At 41.9% G+C, this 19,734-nt stretch overlaps 1 protein-coding gene across 4 annotated transcripts in view; it reads right to left on the reverse strand.

Annotated features, from left to right (window-relative positions):
* ADAMTS17 (ADAM metallopeptidase with thrombospondin type 1 motif 17) overlaps nucleotides 1-19,734 on the reverse strand; it is a 350,614-nt gene that overhangs the window by 50,400 nt on the left and 280,480 nt on the right. For all 4 annotated transcript variants that reach the window (XM_030873117.2, XM_030873118.3, XM_060293908.1 and 1 more), the window contains 2 exons: nucleotides 19,309-19,468; nucleotides 17,022-17,157 (listed from right to left, as the gene is read on the reverse strand). In XM_030873117.2, coding sequence (XP_030728977.1) covers nucleotides 17,022-17,157; nucleotides 19,309-19,468 — 296 coding nt within the window. The remainder of the gene's footprint in view (nucleotides 1-17,021; nucleotides 17,158-19,308; nucleotides 19,469-19,734) is intronic.

Below are 19,734 nucleotides of genomic sequence, written 5' to 3' on the forward strand. Positions count from 1 at the left end.
TCTTCAAGCATTTCTTACTGTGAAGGTTAATTTAATAAAAAACAAAAAGCTATCTTTGTAGACACTTTGTAAGTAGGGCTCAGCTTGCAGGCCTCTGCCTGTCTGGCCTGAGCTGAGCTCTCTGCTGAGGTTCCAAACTGTTTTCTACCTGCCCTTGCCCTCTGCCCCTTTCTCTGGTGTTCTTGGGCCTTTACATCTGACTAATCCAGGGCTGCCAGGTAGCCCCTGGCTCTGCGTCTGTCTCCCCCTTTATGTGTTACTGGGTCTGTCCATGATTATGGCATCTGAATTGAATCTTCCAGAATTTCCCCTACCTGCTGAGCTGTGTTGACTTTCTTTAGCTACGGAATCAGAACTAGCTCTACTTTGACCTTTATTTATTCTCTGTGCTGAATCTTGCTCAGAGTTCCCTTTCCTTGCTGTGGCAAACTGCAGAATGATACAATCAGTCATAGCTTCCCAGGTTTTGGTCACTGTCCTACCAATGACTCCTCCTTCCTGGTTTGTAAGAATTAAAGTCAGAGTGATGAACATTTTCACAGCATCCTTTATCTTCTGAGAGAAGAGCAAATGGCGAGTGCTTTGTCCATAAACTTGGGCGACCAGCTGCCTGACCCCCCATCTCCATCTCCAGTCATGGGAGCCTCTGCTGTGTAAGTCCTGGAGCCTCCTTGATAATCTCGCCTGTATTTCACTTTTGTAGGGTCTCTGGCTCCAGCTGCCCTCTCCCCTCAATGGTCTGGGCTCCGGACCTTCTAGTCCTCCAGCCCCCAGAAGATAAGATAACTGATTACCTTTCCTTCCCAGATTAGCCACACACTTGTTCTACTGGAGGATTTTTGCATCTGCTGTCAAGTTCCAGTCACAGGATCCAATTCACCAATCTTGATTGTTCTCATCATACTTCTTGAGTTAAAATTTCAAGTAACTTTTGTTACCATATGCCAGTGGCTCTCGGTATGGTACCTGAACCAGCATCATCGGAAGGCTTGTTAGAAATGCAGAGTCTCAGATCCCTCCCTAGATCTGCTGAATCAGACACTCTGGGGGTGGGCCAGGCACTCTGTGGGTCAACAAGACCCCAGGGGGTTCTGGTGCAGGAGAACCACTGCGTGTGCTATTAGGATCATCACCTGAAGCCCACGCTTGTTTCTGACTAGCTCTTGGAGCATGGTTGTCCCTTAGGTCAACATTTGTCCTCCTTGACAACTCACTGAGCAGGTGCAGCTGAAAGTTTTTCCCTCCCTGCTCTCAAGATTTAGTGTCAAGCTCTCTCCAAGTGGCCAGGGAATGCTCCCTTCCAAGGAAGCAGATTAGGAGTCACAGAAAGGAAACACGCCTGAGCCATGTGCTTGGTGTGGGTCAGAGCACATTCATTACCTCTGTGGTGTTAATTTCTGCTCTGAACGCCATAAGGAGTTCCTCTTGGAAATTATGTACTTATATTTCACCAGGCTCCTTCCTTCAGTGGTATTTAAATTCAAATATAGGTTAGCAGGCAGAGGTGCTGGCAGAGGCCAGCATTTCACATCCAACCACATCAAGTAGGACCTCATCACTCTCACTCCCACTGCCTCTCCAGCCCGCTTTGTACTGAGCCACTGAGGGGGACACATCTGTGAAGCTTCCAGTCACTCACTAAGCCATAACCCAACTTTGGGGTTTGAAGCATGCTGATACCTTTCATAATCCCTTTTCCTCCCCAAGTCCTACCCTCATCCTGCTGACAATATTATCTGAAGTCCACAAATACAGAGCTCAGAAATATTCATAAGGTTAGAAATGAACCACTCAAGACGGTTCTGCTGTTTTACTTACCCTAAAATACATGAAAATTATATAAACTTGTTCTGACAAGGGAATGTTAGCATAAACTAGGACCTTCCCCCAAACCTTCATTACCTGGAAAACACCACCATGGGTTATTTAAATTGTGTAGTTATACACTGTATTAAAAGTCTGTGTGTGTGTGTGTGTGTGTGTGTGTGTGTATGTGGTGCCTTAAGAAATGATGGATAACACATAAATGCTGGGGTCCAACAGCTGGCTGATGTTTATCATTAATAGAGTTTTGTAGCTTAGCAGGGATGATGGTTTTGGCTAGCATTCATCGAGTACTTACTCAGGACGGAGGAATTTATAGGCATTACTTCACCTAATCGTCTCAAGATTTCTATGAGAGAGGTTCTAATTTCCCAATTTATAGGTGGTAAGATCAGGTAACCTGTCCATGAGTTTGCCTGTAGCTAGTGGTGGCTCTGGAACCTGAACCCATGCTTGCCTCGACCGAGTCCATGACCTCAGTAACCCCCCCATGTGAGGCCACCTCTGGGTAATATGGAGAGAGCATTTCACTCTTTTTCTGATTAGCTACTGAGCCTAACAAATTGTGTGCCTTGGTTCCTCCACATAATAAGGATATAATGCTCTTTTGTTCCCAACTTTGAAACAAATCTATTTAAATAAAGGCCATAGTAAAGCATGATGGGTGAAGGAAAGATTTAAGAGATTTCTGCAGGAACTGATGCTAAGAGAATGGAATGGGAAGGGCTACTGGGAGGGTTCAGGGTCAAGTCAAAGTCAGAGTCAGATCAAGATCAAGTCAACGTGGGCGGGGGCAGGACACAGCATGGATAAATCCACCATGACTGTGCTGAGGCAAGGTGAATGATTTTACCAGGGGGTCCCAAGCCAGCCTCTGACTTCCACCCTCTGTCAATGGAGCATCTGCCCCCGCAGTGTGTAAACGCTCACGGCCCTGGAATGAAACCTCATTTTCAACACAATGCCACTGACCATGGATGTGAGCAATTCTGAGGTGGCTGAGGCCCTTTCCCTCCACCGGTGCTAAACAATCCGTCCATCTGTTCAAATGACTCACCAGCCCTCCTAAACCCTGGATGCTACTGGGCACTGGAGAGACAGCAGCACACCCAAGTTTCCAGTGCCCACCTGGCACACGGCAGGTGCTCTACAAATGTTTGCTGAGTGAATGGGACACTGACAAGGTCCTTGCCCTTGTGAGGAAGAAAAAGAAGGCAAACAATAAACAAAGGGGTGATACAGGTGTCCTGCCTGTACATGGCGCCCAGCCCAGGGGAATTCATTGTTCAGCCCCAGTGGGCACGTCGGAGGTGTCAGAGGCTATGGGTTTGAACCCTGAATAGGCAGGTTTAGTTTCTTACCCAGAAAGTCTTGGACTTGTGCCATAGACGACCTCTCACCTGTCCCGTCCCTTTAACTTGTGCCACTGCTCCCTCGGGTCTGAGGGTCCCTCCCAGCCTCTCTGAGCCCAACATCACCTGGCTGGGGGTCAAGAGGGAGCCATCATGGTATTCACAGGATGGCACCCCTGCAAGCACAGCTCCCTGCACCCCAACACTCCACACACACACACAGGCCTCCTGGGAAGCCACCTTCACATTGAAACCCCTCATCTTAGACAGCAGAATTCCTGAATTTTAATTTCTTTTCCAGCATGGGTCCAGATAACACTGAGAATAAGCCAGAAAACTGAGCAGCTACAGCATTTAGCAAAATTGCTCTAATGTTTAATTTTAAAACCATGTGTTCCACTTCCAGATAAGGCAGCCACCACGGCTTCCCCTCAACCCCCCTCTGAGCCGAAGGCCACTACAATGCCATCTGCTGACTTCTCCAGTCCCATTTTAAAATATCTATTTACAGGTGCCCTGGTCAAAAAGGGTTCTTTTTTATGCCATGGTAGAAGCAGGTTGTATTACTTTTAAAATGAGAATGATGTAGCAGAAAGTACGTAAGACTTAAAGTAGGAAAACCTTGGTTTGAGTTCTACTTGCTATGGGTATGACCTTGAGTAAGTTACTTAACAACCAACTGTCTCGACTTCTTCATCTGTAAGATAGGGTGATGACTCCAACTTCCAGCTCCTCTCCCTTCTCTCCTTACTGCTGACAGGCAGGAACGGACTGGCTCACTCCCACCCTGCCCTGGATTTCTGCCACCTCCATAATTTACATCTTAGCATGAAGCACACAGGTCCTCAGTTTTAAGATTCTCTGTTTCTACAATAAATTCATTTTCAAATATTCTTTTGAGAGGAAAAAACGTTTCTCTGGGATTTATAGGAACAAACTGAATTTGCAGTAGGGAAGCAGAAGGACAGTGAATAGAGCTTAACCAGCAGTTGATGAGATCACAACCTGGCGGCATTTCTTTTCAGCCATCACACCTGATCAGGTTACACTCCAGGAACTGGCACTTTTGTTGGTACAATTTTGGGGTTAAAATAATCAGGAGAAGCCTGGGTTTGGTAACAGGTTGTACCACACCCAGGAACTGAGAGTTTGGAAAAAAACTCTCATGCTTTGAGAATCATATGGCTGCTGCTGTTGAAAGTTCACATCCAAGAGTAACATTCCCGTCAGGCTGCCTTTCTCACCAGGACACAGGAATTTTCCAGTACAGTAGCCCTCCTGCTAATAGACTTGCCGGCACTCGTCCTAGCTGGACAGCGTCCGCTGGATGGTCTTTCCTAGTCTTTGTTTGATCATGACGTCAGCATGTCTCTATGTGTTCAGGGTGGAGGACACGTCTGCTGGTTTTTACTGCCCAGTGTCGTCTTTTTTCTGGTAACAACACCTCGGTTTTCCTTTGGGTGTCTACACCATGCTGCTGGAGAGCATAGGTGCCAAGTCAGGCCCATCAGACCTTCTCCATGTGGACTCTCAGTGGAGAAGCTCCTGGAGGGGAGGCAGTGTCTTGTCCACTGGAGGTGCCTCCGAGATCCCCTCCCCAATATGCTTTTCAGCATCTCTTCAATTTTGGGAGCTACTCCATATCTTTTCTATATACTCTTTTAACTTTTTGGTACATTTTTAGATTCAGTTCCTGTTGCCTGGGATCAAAGAACCTCAGATGTTCTTGAGTGTAGCGTTTGCTTTACCAAAGACAAAGCCCAGTGAGCTTTAGAAGGTGGTGGTCCCAGGGCACCTCTTTCACATTTCCATGCTACAGCCAAGGCTTCAGAGCAGGTGGGAGGCTGGTGGAGCAGGAGTTCTGTTTGCAGCCATGTCCTTAATGAATCAGGTGGTCTCCTGCCTCCCACTACACTTGATCATCTTCAATGGAAGGAAGAGGTTGGTGGAATGTACTTTTCTGGTGCAGGTGTAGGGGCACCCTGAGCAGTTCACCTTGCAGGGTAGGGGCACGTTGAGCCTCCTGCTGGGAGCACCTGTCTCTAGAAGCTCTAGGAAGGGTGGTTTCTAAGACCAAAATTCTACTGGGGAAAAAGCACAATTCTCATAGTGATTCACAGGACATGGTGGCACATCAGAAGTGAATTGGTGAGGGACCATGCAGTCATAAGCCCCACACGGAACCAGCACTTCCCTTTCTGACATGACCATGGAGAACTCCCTCCCTCTAAGCTTGCTGTGGGCCCTACTGTGGCAAGAACAGATATTGCACCTTATTCTTGATCTTAGGGTAAAGCATTCAGCCTTTCACCATTAAGTATGATGCTAGCTATGGGTTTTTTGTAGATACCCCTTACCAGGTTTAAGAAGTTCTCTTCCAATCCTGGCTTGTTGAGTGTTTTTATCATGAAAGGGTCATGTATTTTGTCAAAGTCTCTTTCTGCATCTACTGAAATGATCATTTTGTTTAAAAAAATATTTTATTGATAAAGTGTATTACTTAATTGATTGTTCAGATGATACACCAACCTTGCATTCCTGGGACAAGTCTTAATTGGTCATGGTGTATAATCCTTTCAATACGATGCTGGATTCAGTTTGCTTGAATTTTGTTGAAGACTTTTGCATTGATATTCATAAGAGATATTGGTTTGTATTATTCTTTTTTGTGATGTCTGTGTGTGGTTTCAGTATCAGAGTAGTACTGGCTTCACAGAATGTGTTGGAAAGTGTTCCCTCCTATTCCACCTTTTGGGAAGAGTTTGTGAAGGATTGGTGTTAACTCTGCTGTAAATATTTGGTAGAGAGGGCAGAAAGCAGAAGGAAGAAGAACTACAATCCCGCAGCCTGTGGAACAAAAACCACATTCACAGAAAGACAGACAAGATGAAAAGGCAGAGGGCTATGTAACAGATGAAGAAACAAGATAAAACCTCAGAAAAACAACTAAATGAAATGGAGATAGACAATCTTCAAGAAAAAGAATTCACAATAATGATAGTGAAGATGATCCAGGACCTCAGAAAAAGAATGCAGGCAAAGATCGAGAAGATGCAAGAAATGTTTAACAAAGATCTAGAAGAATTACAGAACAAACAAACAGAGATCAATGATACAATAACTGAAATGAAAAATACACTGGAAGGAATCAATAGCAGAATAACTGAGGCAGAAGATAGGATCAGTGACCTGGAAGACAGAATGGTGGAATTCACTGCTGTGGAACAGAATAAAGAGAAAAGAATGAAAAGACATGAAGACAGCCTAAGAGACCTCTGGGACAACATTAAATGCAACAACATTCACATTATAAGGGGTCCCAGAAGGAGAAGAGAGAGAGAAAGGACCCGAGAAAATATTTTAAGAGATTATAGTCGAAAACTTCCCTAAGATGGGAAAGGAATTATCCACCCAATTCCAGGAAGCGCAGACAGTCCCATACAGGATAAACCAAGGAGAACCATGCCGAGACACATAGTAATCAAACTGGCAAAAATTAAAGACAAAGAAAAATTATTGAAAGCAGCAAGGGAAAAACGACGAATAACACACAAGGGAACTCCCATAAGGCTAACAGCAGATTTCTCAGCAGAAACTCTACAAGCCAGAAGAGAGTGGCATGATATACTTAAAGTGATGAAAGGGAAGAACCTACAACCAAGATTACTCTACTCAGCAAGGATCTTATTCAGATTCGATGGAGAAATCAAAAGCTTTACAGACAAGCAAAAGCTAAGAGAATTCAGCACTACCAAACCAGCTCTACAACAAATGCTAAAGGAACTTCTCTAAGTGGGAGACACAAGAGAAGAAAAGGACCTACAAAAACAAACCCAAAACAATTAAGAAAATGGTAACAGGAACAGACATATCGATAATTACCTTAAACGTGTATGGATTAAATGCTCCAATCAAAAGACAGAGGCTTGCTGAATGGATACAAAACACAAGACCCATGTATATGCTGTCTACAAGAGACCCACTTCAGACCTTGGGACACATACAGACTGAAAGTGAGGGGATGGAAAAAGATATTCCATGCAAATGGAAATCAAAAGAAAGCTGGAGTAGCAACACTCATATCAGATAAAACAGACTTTAAAATAAAGAATGTTACAAGAGACAAGGAAGGATACTATGTAATGATCAAGGGATCAATCCAAGAAGAAGATATAACAATTATAAATATATATGCACCCAATATATGCACCTCAATACATAAGGCAACTGCTAAGAGCTATAAAAGAGGAAATCGACAATAACACAATAATAGTGGGGGACTTTAACACCTCACTTACACCAATGAACAAATAATCCACACAGAAAATTAATAAGGAAACAAAAGGTTTAAATGACACAATAGACCAGAAAGATTTAACTGATATTTATAAGACATTCCATCCAAAAACAGCAGATTACACTTTCTTCTCAAGTGCTCATGGAACATTCTCCAGGATAGATCACAACTTGGGTCACAAATTAAGCCTCAGTAAATTTAAGAAAATTGAAATCATATCAAGCATCTTTTCTGACCACAACGCTATGAGATTAGATATCAATTACAGGGAAGAAAACGTAAAAAAGACAAACACACGGAGGCTCAACAATACGTTACTAAAAAACCAAGAGATCACTGAAGAAATCAGAGAGGAAATCAAAAAAGACCTAGAGACAAATGACAATGAAAACACGACGATCCAAAGCCTATGGGATACAGCAAAAGAGTTCTAAGAGGTAATTTTATAGCTATACAAGCCCACCTCAAGAAACAAGAAAAATCTCAAATAAACAATCTAACCTTACACCTAAAGGAACTAGAGAAAGAAGAACAAACAAAACCGAAAGTTAGCAGAAGGAAAGAAATCATCAAGATCAGAGCAGAAATAAATGAAACAGAAACAAAGAAAACAATAGCAAAGATCAATAAAAATAAAAGCTGTTTCTTTAAGAAGATAAACAAGATTGATAAACCATTAGCCAGACTCATCAAGATAAAGAGGAAGAGGACTCAAACCAATAAAATTATAAATGAAAAAGGAGAAGTTACAACAGACACCACAGAAATACAACGCATCCTAGGGAGACAAAAGACCTGTGTGCAGAAAACTATAAGACACTGATGAAAGAAATTAAAGATGATACCAACAGATGGAGAGATATACCATGTTCTTGGATTGGAAGAATCAATATTAGGAAAATGACTATACTACCCAAAGCAATCTACAGATTCAATGCAATCCCTATGAAATTACCAATGGCATTTTTTACAGAACTAGAACAAAAAATCTTAAAATTTGTATGGAGACACAAAAGACCCCGAATAGCCAAAGCAGTCTTGAGGGAAAAAAATGGAGCTGGAGGAATCAGACTCCCTGACTTCAGACTATACTACAAAGCTACAGTAATCAAGACAATATGGTACTGGCACAAAAACAAAAATATAGATCAATGGAACAGGATAGAAAGCCCAGAGATAAACCCACACACCTATGGTCAACTAATCTATGACAAAGGAGGCAAGGATATAAAATGGAGAAAAGACAGTCTTTTCAGTAAGTGGTGCTGGGAAAACTGGACAGCTACATGTAAAAGAATGAAATTAGAACACTCCCTAATGCCATACACAAAAATAAACTCAAATTGGATTAGAGACCTAAATCTAAGACCAGACACTATAAAACTCTTAGAGGAAAACATAGGAAGAACACTCTTTGACATAAATCACTGCAAGATATTTTTTGATCCATCTCCTAGAGTAATGGAAATAAAAACAAAAATAAACAAATGGGACCCAATGAAACATAAAAGCATTTGCACAGCAAAAGGAACCATAAACAAGACGAAAAGACAACCCTCAGAATGGGAGAAAATATTTGCAAATGAATCATCAGACAAAGGATTAATCTCCAAAATATATAAACAGCTCATGCAGCTCAATATTAAAAAAGCAAGCAACCCAATCCAAAAATGGGGTAAAGATCTACATAGACATATCTCCAAAGAAGACATACAGATGGCCAAGAGGCACATGAGAAGCTGCTCAACATCACTAATTATTAGAGAAATGCAAATCAAAACTACAATGAGGTATCACCTCACACCGGTTAGAATGGGCATCATCAGAAACTACAAACAACAAATGCTGGAGAGGGTATGGAGAAAAGGGAACCCTCTTGCACTGCTGGTGGGAATGTAAATTGATGCAGCCACTATGGAGAACAGTATGGAGGTTCCTTAAAGAACTAAAAATAGAATTACCATATGAGCCAGCAATACCACTACTGGGCATATACCCAGAGAAAACCATAATTCAAAAAGACACATGCACTCCAATGTTCATTGCAGCAGTATTTACAATAGCCAGGTCATGGAAGCAACCTACATGCCCATCGACAGACGAATGGATAAAGAAGATGTGGTACATATATACAATGGAATATTACTCAGCAGTACAAAGAATGAAATTGGGTCATTTGTAGAGACATGGATGCATCTAGAGACTATCATACAGATTGAAGTAAGTCAGAAAGAGAAAAACAAATATCGTATATTAACGCATATATGTGGAACCTAGAAAATGGTACAGATGAACCAGTTTGCAGAGCAGAAATTGAGACACAGATGTAGAGAACAAATATATGGACACCAAGGGGGGAAAGTGGCGGGGGGTGGGGGTTGTGTTGTGATGAATTGGGAGATTGGGATTGACATGTATACACTGATGTGTATAAAACTGATGACTAATAAGAAAATAAATACATAAATATTAAAAAAAATAATAAAAAAAATAAATATTTGGTAGAATTCATAAGTGAAGAGTTCTAGTCCTGGGCTCTTCCTTGTGGAAAATTTTTGATTAGTAATTTAATCTCTTTGCTTGTTATAGGTCTATTCTTTCTATTCTTTATTTAGTTTTGGTAGTTTGCATCTTTCTAGGAGTTTGTCCATTTCATGTTCATTATCTAATTTACTGATGTACAGTTCGTTGGCATATAACTGTTCATAGTATTCCTTTACAATCTATTTTATTTCTGCAAGCTCTGTAGCAATGTCTCCTCTTTCATTTCTGATTTTAGCAATTTAAGTGTTCTCTCATTTTTTTCTTGTCAATTAAGCTAAATGTTTGTCAATTTTTTGTTCCCTTCATGTAATCAACTTTTGATTTCACTGATCTTTCTCTATTATTTTTCTATTCTCTATGTCATTAATTTTTGCTTTAATCTTTATTATTTCTTTCCTTCTGCTTCTTTTAGGTTTAATTGCTGTTCTTTTCCAGTGTCTTAATGTGGAAGGTTAATTATTGACTTGAAATTTTTACTTAATTTTATTTTATCTTATCGGCCACACCATGTAGCATGCGGGATCTTAGTTCCCGGACCAGGGATCAAACCTGTGCCCCCTGCAGCGGAAGCGTGGAGTCCTAAGCAGTGGACCACCAGGGATTCCTCATCTTTTTTAATACAGATGTTTACAGCTATACATTTCTCCCTAAAGATTGCTTTAGCTGCATTCTCTAAACTTTGTGACTTCATTTTCATTCATCTGAAAGCACTTTCTGAATTTTCTATGGTTTCTCTTTCACCCACTGGTCATTTAGGAAGTGTTTTGTTTAATTTTCATGAATTTGTGACTTTCCAAAATTCCTTTCTGTTCTTGAATTCTAATTGTATTTTTTCCTTTCCTGTAATTGTGACATAAAAATCAAATGCAAATATCGAGTGCTTAATAACTCAGAAAAGAGAAGGACCTTTTTTTTTTTTTTTTTTTTTTTGTGGTATGCGGGCCTCTCACTGTCGTGGCCTCTCCCGTTGCGGAGCACAGGCTCCGGATGCGCAGGCTCAGTGGCCATGGCTCACGGCCCCCCCCCAACCCCCGACCGGGGCACAAACCCGTGTCCCCTGCATCGGCAGGCGGACTCTCAACCACTGTGCCACCAGGGAAGCCCAAGAGAAGGAAGGACCTCTTAATGGGCCCCAGGGTCCACAAGCAAAGCATTACTGAACGGGAGAATTTGGTTACCTGTGAAACTGGTATCTGGGAATTCTCTTGTCCTCTGTAATGATCAAAGGGAGGGATGTTCAAATGATCAAAGGGTTTAGGTATGGAGGAAAAGAAGAAAACAGAAGTTTTAAATTCAAGACAAGACTCTGAAATGCTTTCTTTCTCCATTTGGAATGTTTCCTACTTTAGACAAATAAGTAAAGGCTTCAAAACTTTACTATTTAATTTAAATACAAGTGAGGTTCTAGAATTTGGGTAGTATCAGAAAGAAGTTCTGGAATTCTTTCAACTAAATTTTTCCTCACCATTCACATACTACCTATGAGCCATATAATAGATCACTAATGCTATTCATTTTTCCCCTCAGGCACTTTTTCTTTATTTCACATGGACTGTGGGGCACCCCGTATCCCAAACCTCTGGCCACATGTCCAAGTATCTGGAGAGTGGGCCGAGCCTGAGAGATGGGAGCCCCACTCTAGAGATTCCTAGGCTCTTACTGCTGACCTGTGGGGACATACAACCCTAGGCCTTGCCCTCCCTACTGGTGAGCAGTCCTGAGTTGCAGGCTCTGTTCTGATACATGGGGCAGGCAGTGCCACCGGCGGCCTCCTCCAGACTCCCACATTCAAGGCATGGTGAACAGAGGAGTGACAATTAGATTTACCTATTTTATTTTAGAGGAAAGCAGGAAAGAAAAGCTTTAAGTTTCATACCAGCTAGAAATGGATTAAACAATGGTATTTTTTCAGATTTTGGCAGTCCCTTAAGAGCCACGTGTTACAGGCTTCATTCTTAAGTCAGGAGCACATACACACACAGACCATGCTTTCATAAAAACATGAGGGATTCCATTTGGTTTTAACCTAAAATAAGGCAAACTGAGCAAAATTGAGCAAAGAGGACAAATTTAAAATCCAAATACACTTCCTTGCAGACAACTATTCAATTCAATTGCCAGTAAGATATTGAATATTCTTTTTTGAATCACCCTAATTCAATGTACAGTACCGTATATACTGCCTAGGAAGAAGTTCAAATCATAAATATGATAGGGAAATATCTAATGGCTCAGAATGGCCTTTTCAAGTAGCCAATAAGCTCTAAAAGACTGCAAAATATTAAATCTGGTGAAGCATGAGCTATATGTTCCAGAATGAGCCCATCTCCCTGTCATAGTCCCCCTCCTTGCTCCAGGACAACCTGGAACTGGGTCTTAAGGAGCTAGCACACAGGGCTACTCTCTGGATGCCAGATGATGGCAGGGCCACTTCCCTGCAGACAGTAGTCAGCAAGGTGAAGGCTGCTGGCCATAGTCATGACAGCTGAGCTGATCTGTGATTTCATCCTCTCCTGCCAATGTCAGGTCCAGGTTTGTCGATATGTTTGTGCTGCTGTACAAGATACTGGAGAGAGGCCATCTGCCCTGTGTGTCAGATTCCAGACTCCACATGGTTATGGCAGGGTTTGAGAGAAGCATCCATAGAGTGAGGGGCAGGATTAGAATAAAGAGGTGTTAATGGTGTGAATTGGGAAGGTAAAGGAAACTGTCGGGAACTCAGTGGAAAAAGAGGGTTGAAGAAAATTAAAGGGGGAATCAGGGGAAATAAAGAAAACAAGGGAAAAAGACAACCATCTCTGTTTGCTTAAAGGTCAAAGAGTAAAAATAATATAGAAAGTCTCCTTCACCTTGCCAGGTTCAACAGCGTGCTGCATTTTGGCTTTTTAAATAAAGTTTACACCATTGGGTTCTGGGCTCTTCTTCCAGCTGACAGGCTCTGTCTTCCAATCATGTCCACCCCCAACCCCCTGAAGCACCCATTTTTTCTCCAGACCCCACACTTCTCCAAACCCCACCCCCTGAACCAAGTTCAGTTTCCACTTATGGATTACGTCTCTCTCTGATTGTCTAGCACTCATTTTCTAAGATCAATCTCTTTACTCTTTTTCACTTACTAGCCTAAATCCATATTACTCTATAGTTTTAAGAAAGATTCATGACAACTAGATCATGCTATTCAGTAACTCAAGTTTTACTGTCCAAATATGTTTGTGTGTGTGTATATATATATATATAATATCTGTACATAATATATATATATACACATATATGTATATTGTGTATGTATGTGTGTGTATATAAATAAATAAAACTGGCATTTGCAAGAGCTTTAAAATCTATCAGATTGCACGTTTCTTTAGCCAAACAATAAATACTCTTTGATGAGTCATGACACTTCACTTCCATGTGACCACTTTAAGAAACAGTTACAAAATCAGATGGTTCAAAATAAACAAATAAACAAACCAGCAAATAAAACCAGACTAGAGTAGGCATCCAGGCATTTCTTTTCTAGGCTCTGAGGCAAATTCCAGGTGCTGTCTTCTCTTTTATCAATTTTATTTTCTCCTCTGCTTTTGGAAATTCCATTCATTCTTTAAGTCTGATCCACATGACTTTACAGAGTTGGGAAGGGGATGAAAGGGGGTGGAACAGAAAGGCGAGTGGTGGGAGGGAGAAACCTAGTATTTATCAAGTTACCTGAGAGTAAAGACCTTGCCTGTCTTTCTCACCTCTAAATACCTTGGTACCGAGAACAAGATCTAGTGAATGAGAAGATGCTCAATAAACACGTTTTGAATAAATGAAATTACTGACTCTGTACTGTGTGCTGAGGGCCATGCTGGATGGTTTTAAAAACAATACTGAATGATTGGTCAATAAAAAGTAACTCAGTATAACAATGTGCCCTCCTTTGTGTAATAAGAGAATGCATTCCCTGAGGTGGTACCTTCAGAGCTTGGGCTCATGCTGAGGCTGTAATCCCAACATCTCAGTGGGCAAAACCATGGTAGATAATAACTTAAGGCAGTGCCAGCAAACTATCACTCGTGCGCCAAGTCTGGCCTGCAGATTGTACAGCCCAGGAGCTAAGAATGGTTTTTATATGTTTCAAAGGATTATAAAACAAAAAGAAAAATAGACAGCAGAGATCGAATATGGCCTACAAAGCAAAAATATTTACTATCTAGCCCTTTACAGTAAAAGTTTGCTGACCCTTGTTCTAAGGAGACACTAAGAATGTGCTTCTGAAGTTAAGTTTTAATCTAAAGTGTGTTTGGCTTGAACTTGTGTTCAAACATGGTGAGACTGCAGGCCTGGGCTCTGTGAGCACTCTGGAGTCACACACACAAGCTCGACGTTCTTTGTCCAAGCTTAGAGCAGCTCCATGGCACCAATATGTAGTCTTCACCTTTGTTAACTCTTGCTTGTTCATGTGACTCTTCCGTAGGTGTTTTTCTACATGATTTTCTGGTTAGTTTTGCAGTGCAACAAAGTCTTCTCCTAGAAAATCTATGGGTGGCAAAATCATAAAGGTGTTTCATCAACCCACTTAGTGTAATGATTAGAGAGCTTTGTATGGAGCTTTCTTGAATTCATCTGGCTCTAGCTGAAGTACTCAGGATGTGACCTCTCTTCCGTCTTTTATTAACTCTAGGCAATTTTTGGTTGTTTTTAATTCATTGATGATTTTCTGGTCCATTCTTCCTCTCCTCTCCTTCTGTGATTCCAATTATACTTATTTAAAATGGTTGATATTTTCCCACAGGTAAATTATCAACAATCTTTTCTTTCCATTTTCCAGATTGGATAATTTCTATTGTTAGACCCATCAAGTGATTTTTTAAAAATTTCAGATACTGTATTTTCTAGTCCTAAAATTTGGTTCCTGTTTAGTGTCTCCTTTTTGCTGCTAAGATTTCATATGTGTTTATTGATTATGATCATATTTTTCCTTATGTCTTTGAGCATAATTACAATAGCTGCTTTGAAATTCTTGTCTGCTAATACCAACATACATGTCATTTTGGAGTCAGTTTCCATTAATTGCCTTCTCTCATGACTATGGGTCACATTTTTCTGTTTCCTTGTATGTCTAGTAATTTTGAATTGTATCCTGAACATTGCACATGTTATGTTAATCTATAGCAGTGCTGTTCAATAGAAATAAAACATGAGCCACATATGTAATTTTAATTTTCTACTATCCATATTTAAAAAGTAAAAGAAACAGGTGACTTTAACATATTAATAAATTTTAATAATATATTGTATTTGACCCAATGTATTCAAAATGTAATTATTTCAACATGTAATCAATATTAAAAATTATTAAGATATTTTACAATATCTTTCTATATTAAATCTTTGAAGTCTGGTATGTATTTTACATTTAAAACACATCTTGATTTGGACTAGCTAGTGGCTACCATATTGATCAGCACAGCTCTAGAGTATCATTCTAGGAGAATACTGAGGTTTGGTCCAATACGAGCTACTCCGTCATTATGGGAAGCAGAATCATTGACTGCCAGTTTTTAAACTTTATTCCTTGGTGTTTCACAGAGGTCCTGTGGGCCTACTGTGAGATGAGGGGAAGGCCGAGTACACTGGGCTACTCTTCCCCATTATATATACATCTCAATTCAATCAGAGCAACTCTGATTTCATGTTTCATATATTTCATTTCTGTGCATAACTTAAAAATATTTTGATACTAAAACAATATAAAAACATAAATGACTGTAAAATATGATTCTTGAATGGGTCCCTAGGATTTTTCTTGCTCAATCATGCCCTTGAACCCATGCTGACCTCTCCTCTTCTAGAGTCACTTATTCTCCTTTCTAATCATATCACAAGAACCAGCTGTCTCTGCTTTCAGGAAAAGGGACTGTGGTTTGTCTGCTATTTAAGTCTTCATGCTTGCAAGTCCTTCCTTCTTTGGCCCCACATGTGTGTGATTGATTGACTGATGGATAGATTGATCAATCAACTGATAGGTTTGCTGGATGGCTGTTCACACCCAGCATGCTCAGGACTTGCAGAAGTGAGCTGTTCCTCATGGCCATCAGCATTAGGGTAGGATTTCATTCTTAATTTAAAAGGACCACATAAAATCAATGAAACAAGTCTCACCTCACTTTCCTTCCTGTCTTCCCGCTTTCATTCATACACATTTTACCAGTTTGACAAAGAAAAGAGGGTCAGCACGAAAACTAAATGCTTTGTGAAATCTTTTCACCAGGCAAGTGGTACGGATCAAGCTTAAGAAACCCAAAAAACTGCCAGGTTAAAAGTCCAGCCTCCTTACAAAAGCTAAACATGCCTAACCTGATGCACAGAACCACAAAACAAAATCCATGCACCTCAACTCAGGGCAGAACGGGAGGCCAGTGATATTACATAATATAACAGAGTCAGATGCAAAGACCCACTAAAGTGGAAATAAGGAGGCTTAACTGATGAACACATTTCACACAATTCTTCTCAGCTGACAACTCAAGAGAATTCACTTCAGAGCACACAAGTACACGGCCATGAAAGCTAGGGTTGGAAACAGAAGTTCTGATGGATCCCAAACAACAAATAACTTACTGACATTAATTTCAGCCACTGAAATAGACCAATCACAAACACTAACTTATGTACACCTACTCACGGGTGCTCATACTATGACACTGATTTCCTTTTTCTCCAAGACACGGTAATTTGCAGGAGGAGTTGACACGTACCAGTTCAAAGTGTGCGGGATGGCTATTTCTTTTTTCACGAGATGGTCTTAATGGCCCGCTATGAGACGCCTTCCAGTGAGCACTGTACATTTCTATCAAAGTTCTGGTTTAGCCAGAAATTCAGTATTTTGAGCAAGCAGAAATCACTCAGCAACAACAATGGAACACAGACCAAGACTGTGGTATTAACTGTGCATCACCATCCCCCATTCATGGGCGTTGCTGTTTTACCCTGGAGGGTCCAAGTTTGAGAACACAGCTCCTTACCGTGACTGGCATGGGTGCAAGTTGCACCTTCGGATCTGGGGCTCCGGACGGCTGGCTTGAGGGCAGTCACTGTCGTTCACCAGAGTCGTGGTCTTGTTAACAATCCGTGTGCAGGACACGATGGTTCTGCGTTCCCCTGGAAACCAAACCACACAGAACTGAGAGGTCGTGGTACACACACCTGGTAAGGCCATTCATTCACCTTATGGAGGAGTGTTCAGGTGCATCTTTTGATCAGTTTGTCATTTAAAGTGACTATTGTAATGCCTTGTTGTTTGTCAGAGAGGGAGAACCATAATCTTTGGGATGAGGGTGTGTAAGACATGGCAGGGGCAGCATGGGGCAGGAGAAAGATTCTAGAACAGGATCAGAAAGAAGCAACACTTTAGATCAGCCATGTCCTTGGAAAGCTTGGGGTTCACTGAGGTCAAAGTTGTGATTTGGGTCTTTAATTTCCAACAAAGATTGCCAATCTCTGTGTCTGTTCATTTGATGTTTAAAGTCTATGGAGAGCTGGTCTTCATTAAACAACTGTATATCAGCCCTCACCAGAGATGATGGCTACTTATTACAGAACTCCTACTTGCTGGAGAGAAGTGAGAAACAGGAAGGCTAGTCTGAAGGACACAGACCCAACCTGAGAATTTGTCTCTCCATCAACTGCCGCTCGTGCCTAAGCCTCACGTGCTCTTGGGAAGCTTCACTAACCGGTCACCCGAGCTGGATGTAGTCATTCTTTTGGGTGTTCCCAAAGCACCCTGCACACTAGTTGACCATGACTTTGTTAGGAGTGGGGGCGAATGATTGGGAGCTAGAAGGGCGGCCTTTGGAGCCAGGCTGTCTGGGTTCAGACTTGGCTTACTCACTAGCACAGTGAGCACAGGATTGCTACTTAGCCCTCACGTTTCTGTGCCTTTGTTTCCTCCACTGGACTGACTCGCTTAACTTCCCTATGCCTTAGGGTGCTTTAGGGATGGTTAAAATGAATTGATACATATAAAATGCTTAGAACAGAACCTGGCAGGGGTTAACACTTCATGTTAGCTATATTCCTAGTGTTATTATTTGGGAAGTGTCATAATAAAAGATTAACAGGAAGTCAAGCACGACTATATGGATCCCACACTCCTAAATCAATCTGTCTCCTGGGGAATTTGTCATGAAGAAATGACTCAAAATTATGGAGCCCTCAACTTGTGTAAGCATAGAAAGCACGGAGATGCCTCAAGCCAGATTTCTGTTTGGACTGCAGGTCAGGGAGCTGGCAGTCAGGGAGCCATAAAAGGATGCCAGTAGCGACAGCAGCAGAACAGTACCCCCTTGCCCCCCAGCCAACGGAGCCTGCTAACTCTTCCATTTGGGCCACGCTTACTTTGTAGCAAGCTGCCCCAGTGGAAAAGGTCGGTGCCATCCGCTCCGCAGGACTGAGTGTCGGTGAGGCCATGCCCAGGTCCCACCTGCCAGCCCACCCTCTGGGTTGGCATTCCAGAATCCAGGTCAACCTTCTGTTCTAACTCTGTGTCCATCAAAATTCACCCATCCTGCATCCATCCCCCATCACCCCCCTGTGTGTCCCGTCAGGGTGATAGAGTACGCTGTACTAAGGGGGCTGCTGGCTAAGAGTTCAGAATGCTTCCAACCGCTCCTCCTAAACAACACAGTAATGACTACGATGCCTTTTGTTCATATTGATTTTTGCAGTATTTGAGTCTCCTCCCTGAAGTGAGCATGAGGGCTGATCAGTATAGAGAGAATAAATCATCTGCTAATATATGGAAGCAAATCATGAAGCCAGGACTCAGGCTCTGAACGTTTCACTGGAGTTGGAGGACTTTTTCTTTCCATTGTATTACTGTTGGTCCCATTGGTTTCCCTGTATTTCCATTGGCCACTGGGGCAAAAAGGAAAGGGTATTTGAGGGTCAGAAACATCTTCCAGTGCCCCTCTACCAAACAGCAACAGATGGAAGTCTGTTCTGTTCATTCCCAGGGTCACCTGTCACACTTGTGACACAACCATTCATCGGCCAAACCTCCACTCGGATCAGCATCCAAGGGCCCCATGCCATAGGCAAAGCTGGGCACAACTCCAGCATGGAGGAGTTTGGAAGACTCTGCCCAAGTGTTTTGCAGAGAGATTTGCAGTGGGATGTGGTTACATTCCATGGAAATACAGGTTATGTGGCCAGCCTTTCCAAGGCTCTGTGTACCCGCCACGGAGTGCCCTGAATTCACTTCTCTGTTTGACAAAAACCCACACCCCATGAGCCCATGACCCTACTGCTCACCTCCTCCGCACTGCACACTGCAACCTTCCCAGCTGCTGTGGGTCCAGATGAACAAGGAGTCCTGCGGTTTTTCTGGTTCACTTTGATTTTCAGCAGTGTAGTTTACAGGAATGGTGTATTCGTAATGAATTCCATAGTTTTGGTCATGAAATAACAACACCTGGATCAGCAGCAAAATAAAAGACCATTTTGAAATAAAGCGAAAGCTCCCAGGGTTGCTGAACTTGCAAGCCAAGCTGTGCTGTGGCTGTCTCCCTACCAGGGGTAACCTGTTCTTTTCAGGGTTTCAAAACAGGTTCATTCCAGGGGCACACCTTTATTTCAGTCTTGGGTTCCCTAGATACTCAAATTTAGGGCAGGAGCCTATGTAAACCATCAGCAGGGAGTTCTACTCTTTTCCACTGGAGAGAGGACTGGTTTAGAAGA

This window comes from Globicephala melas, chromosome 2, assembly GCF_963455315.2.
Source record: "Globicephala melas chromosome 2, mGloMel1.2, whole genome shotgun sequence".
NCBI lineage: Eukaryota > Metazoa > Chordata > Mammalia > Artiodactyla > Delphinidae > Globicephala > Globicephala melas.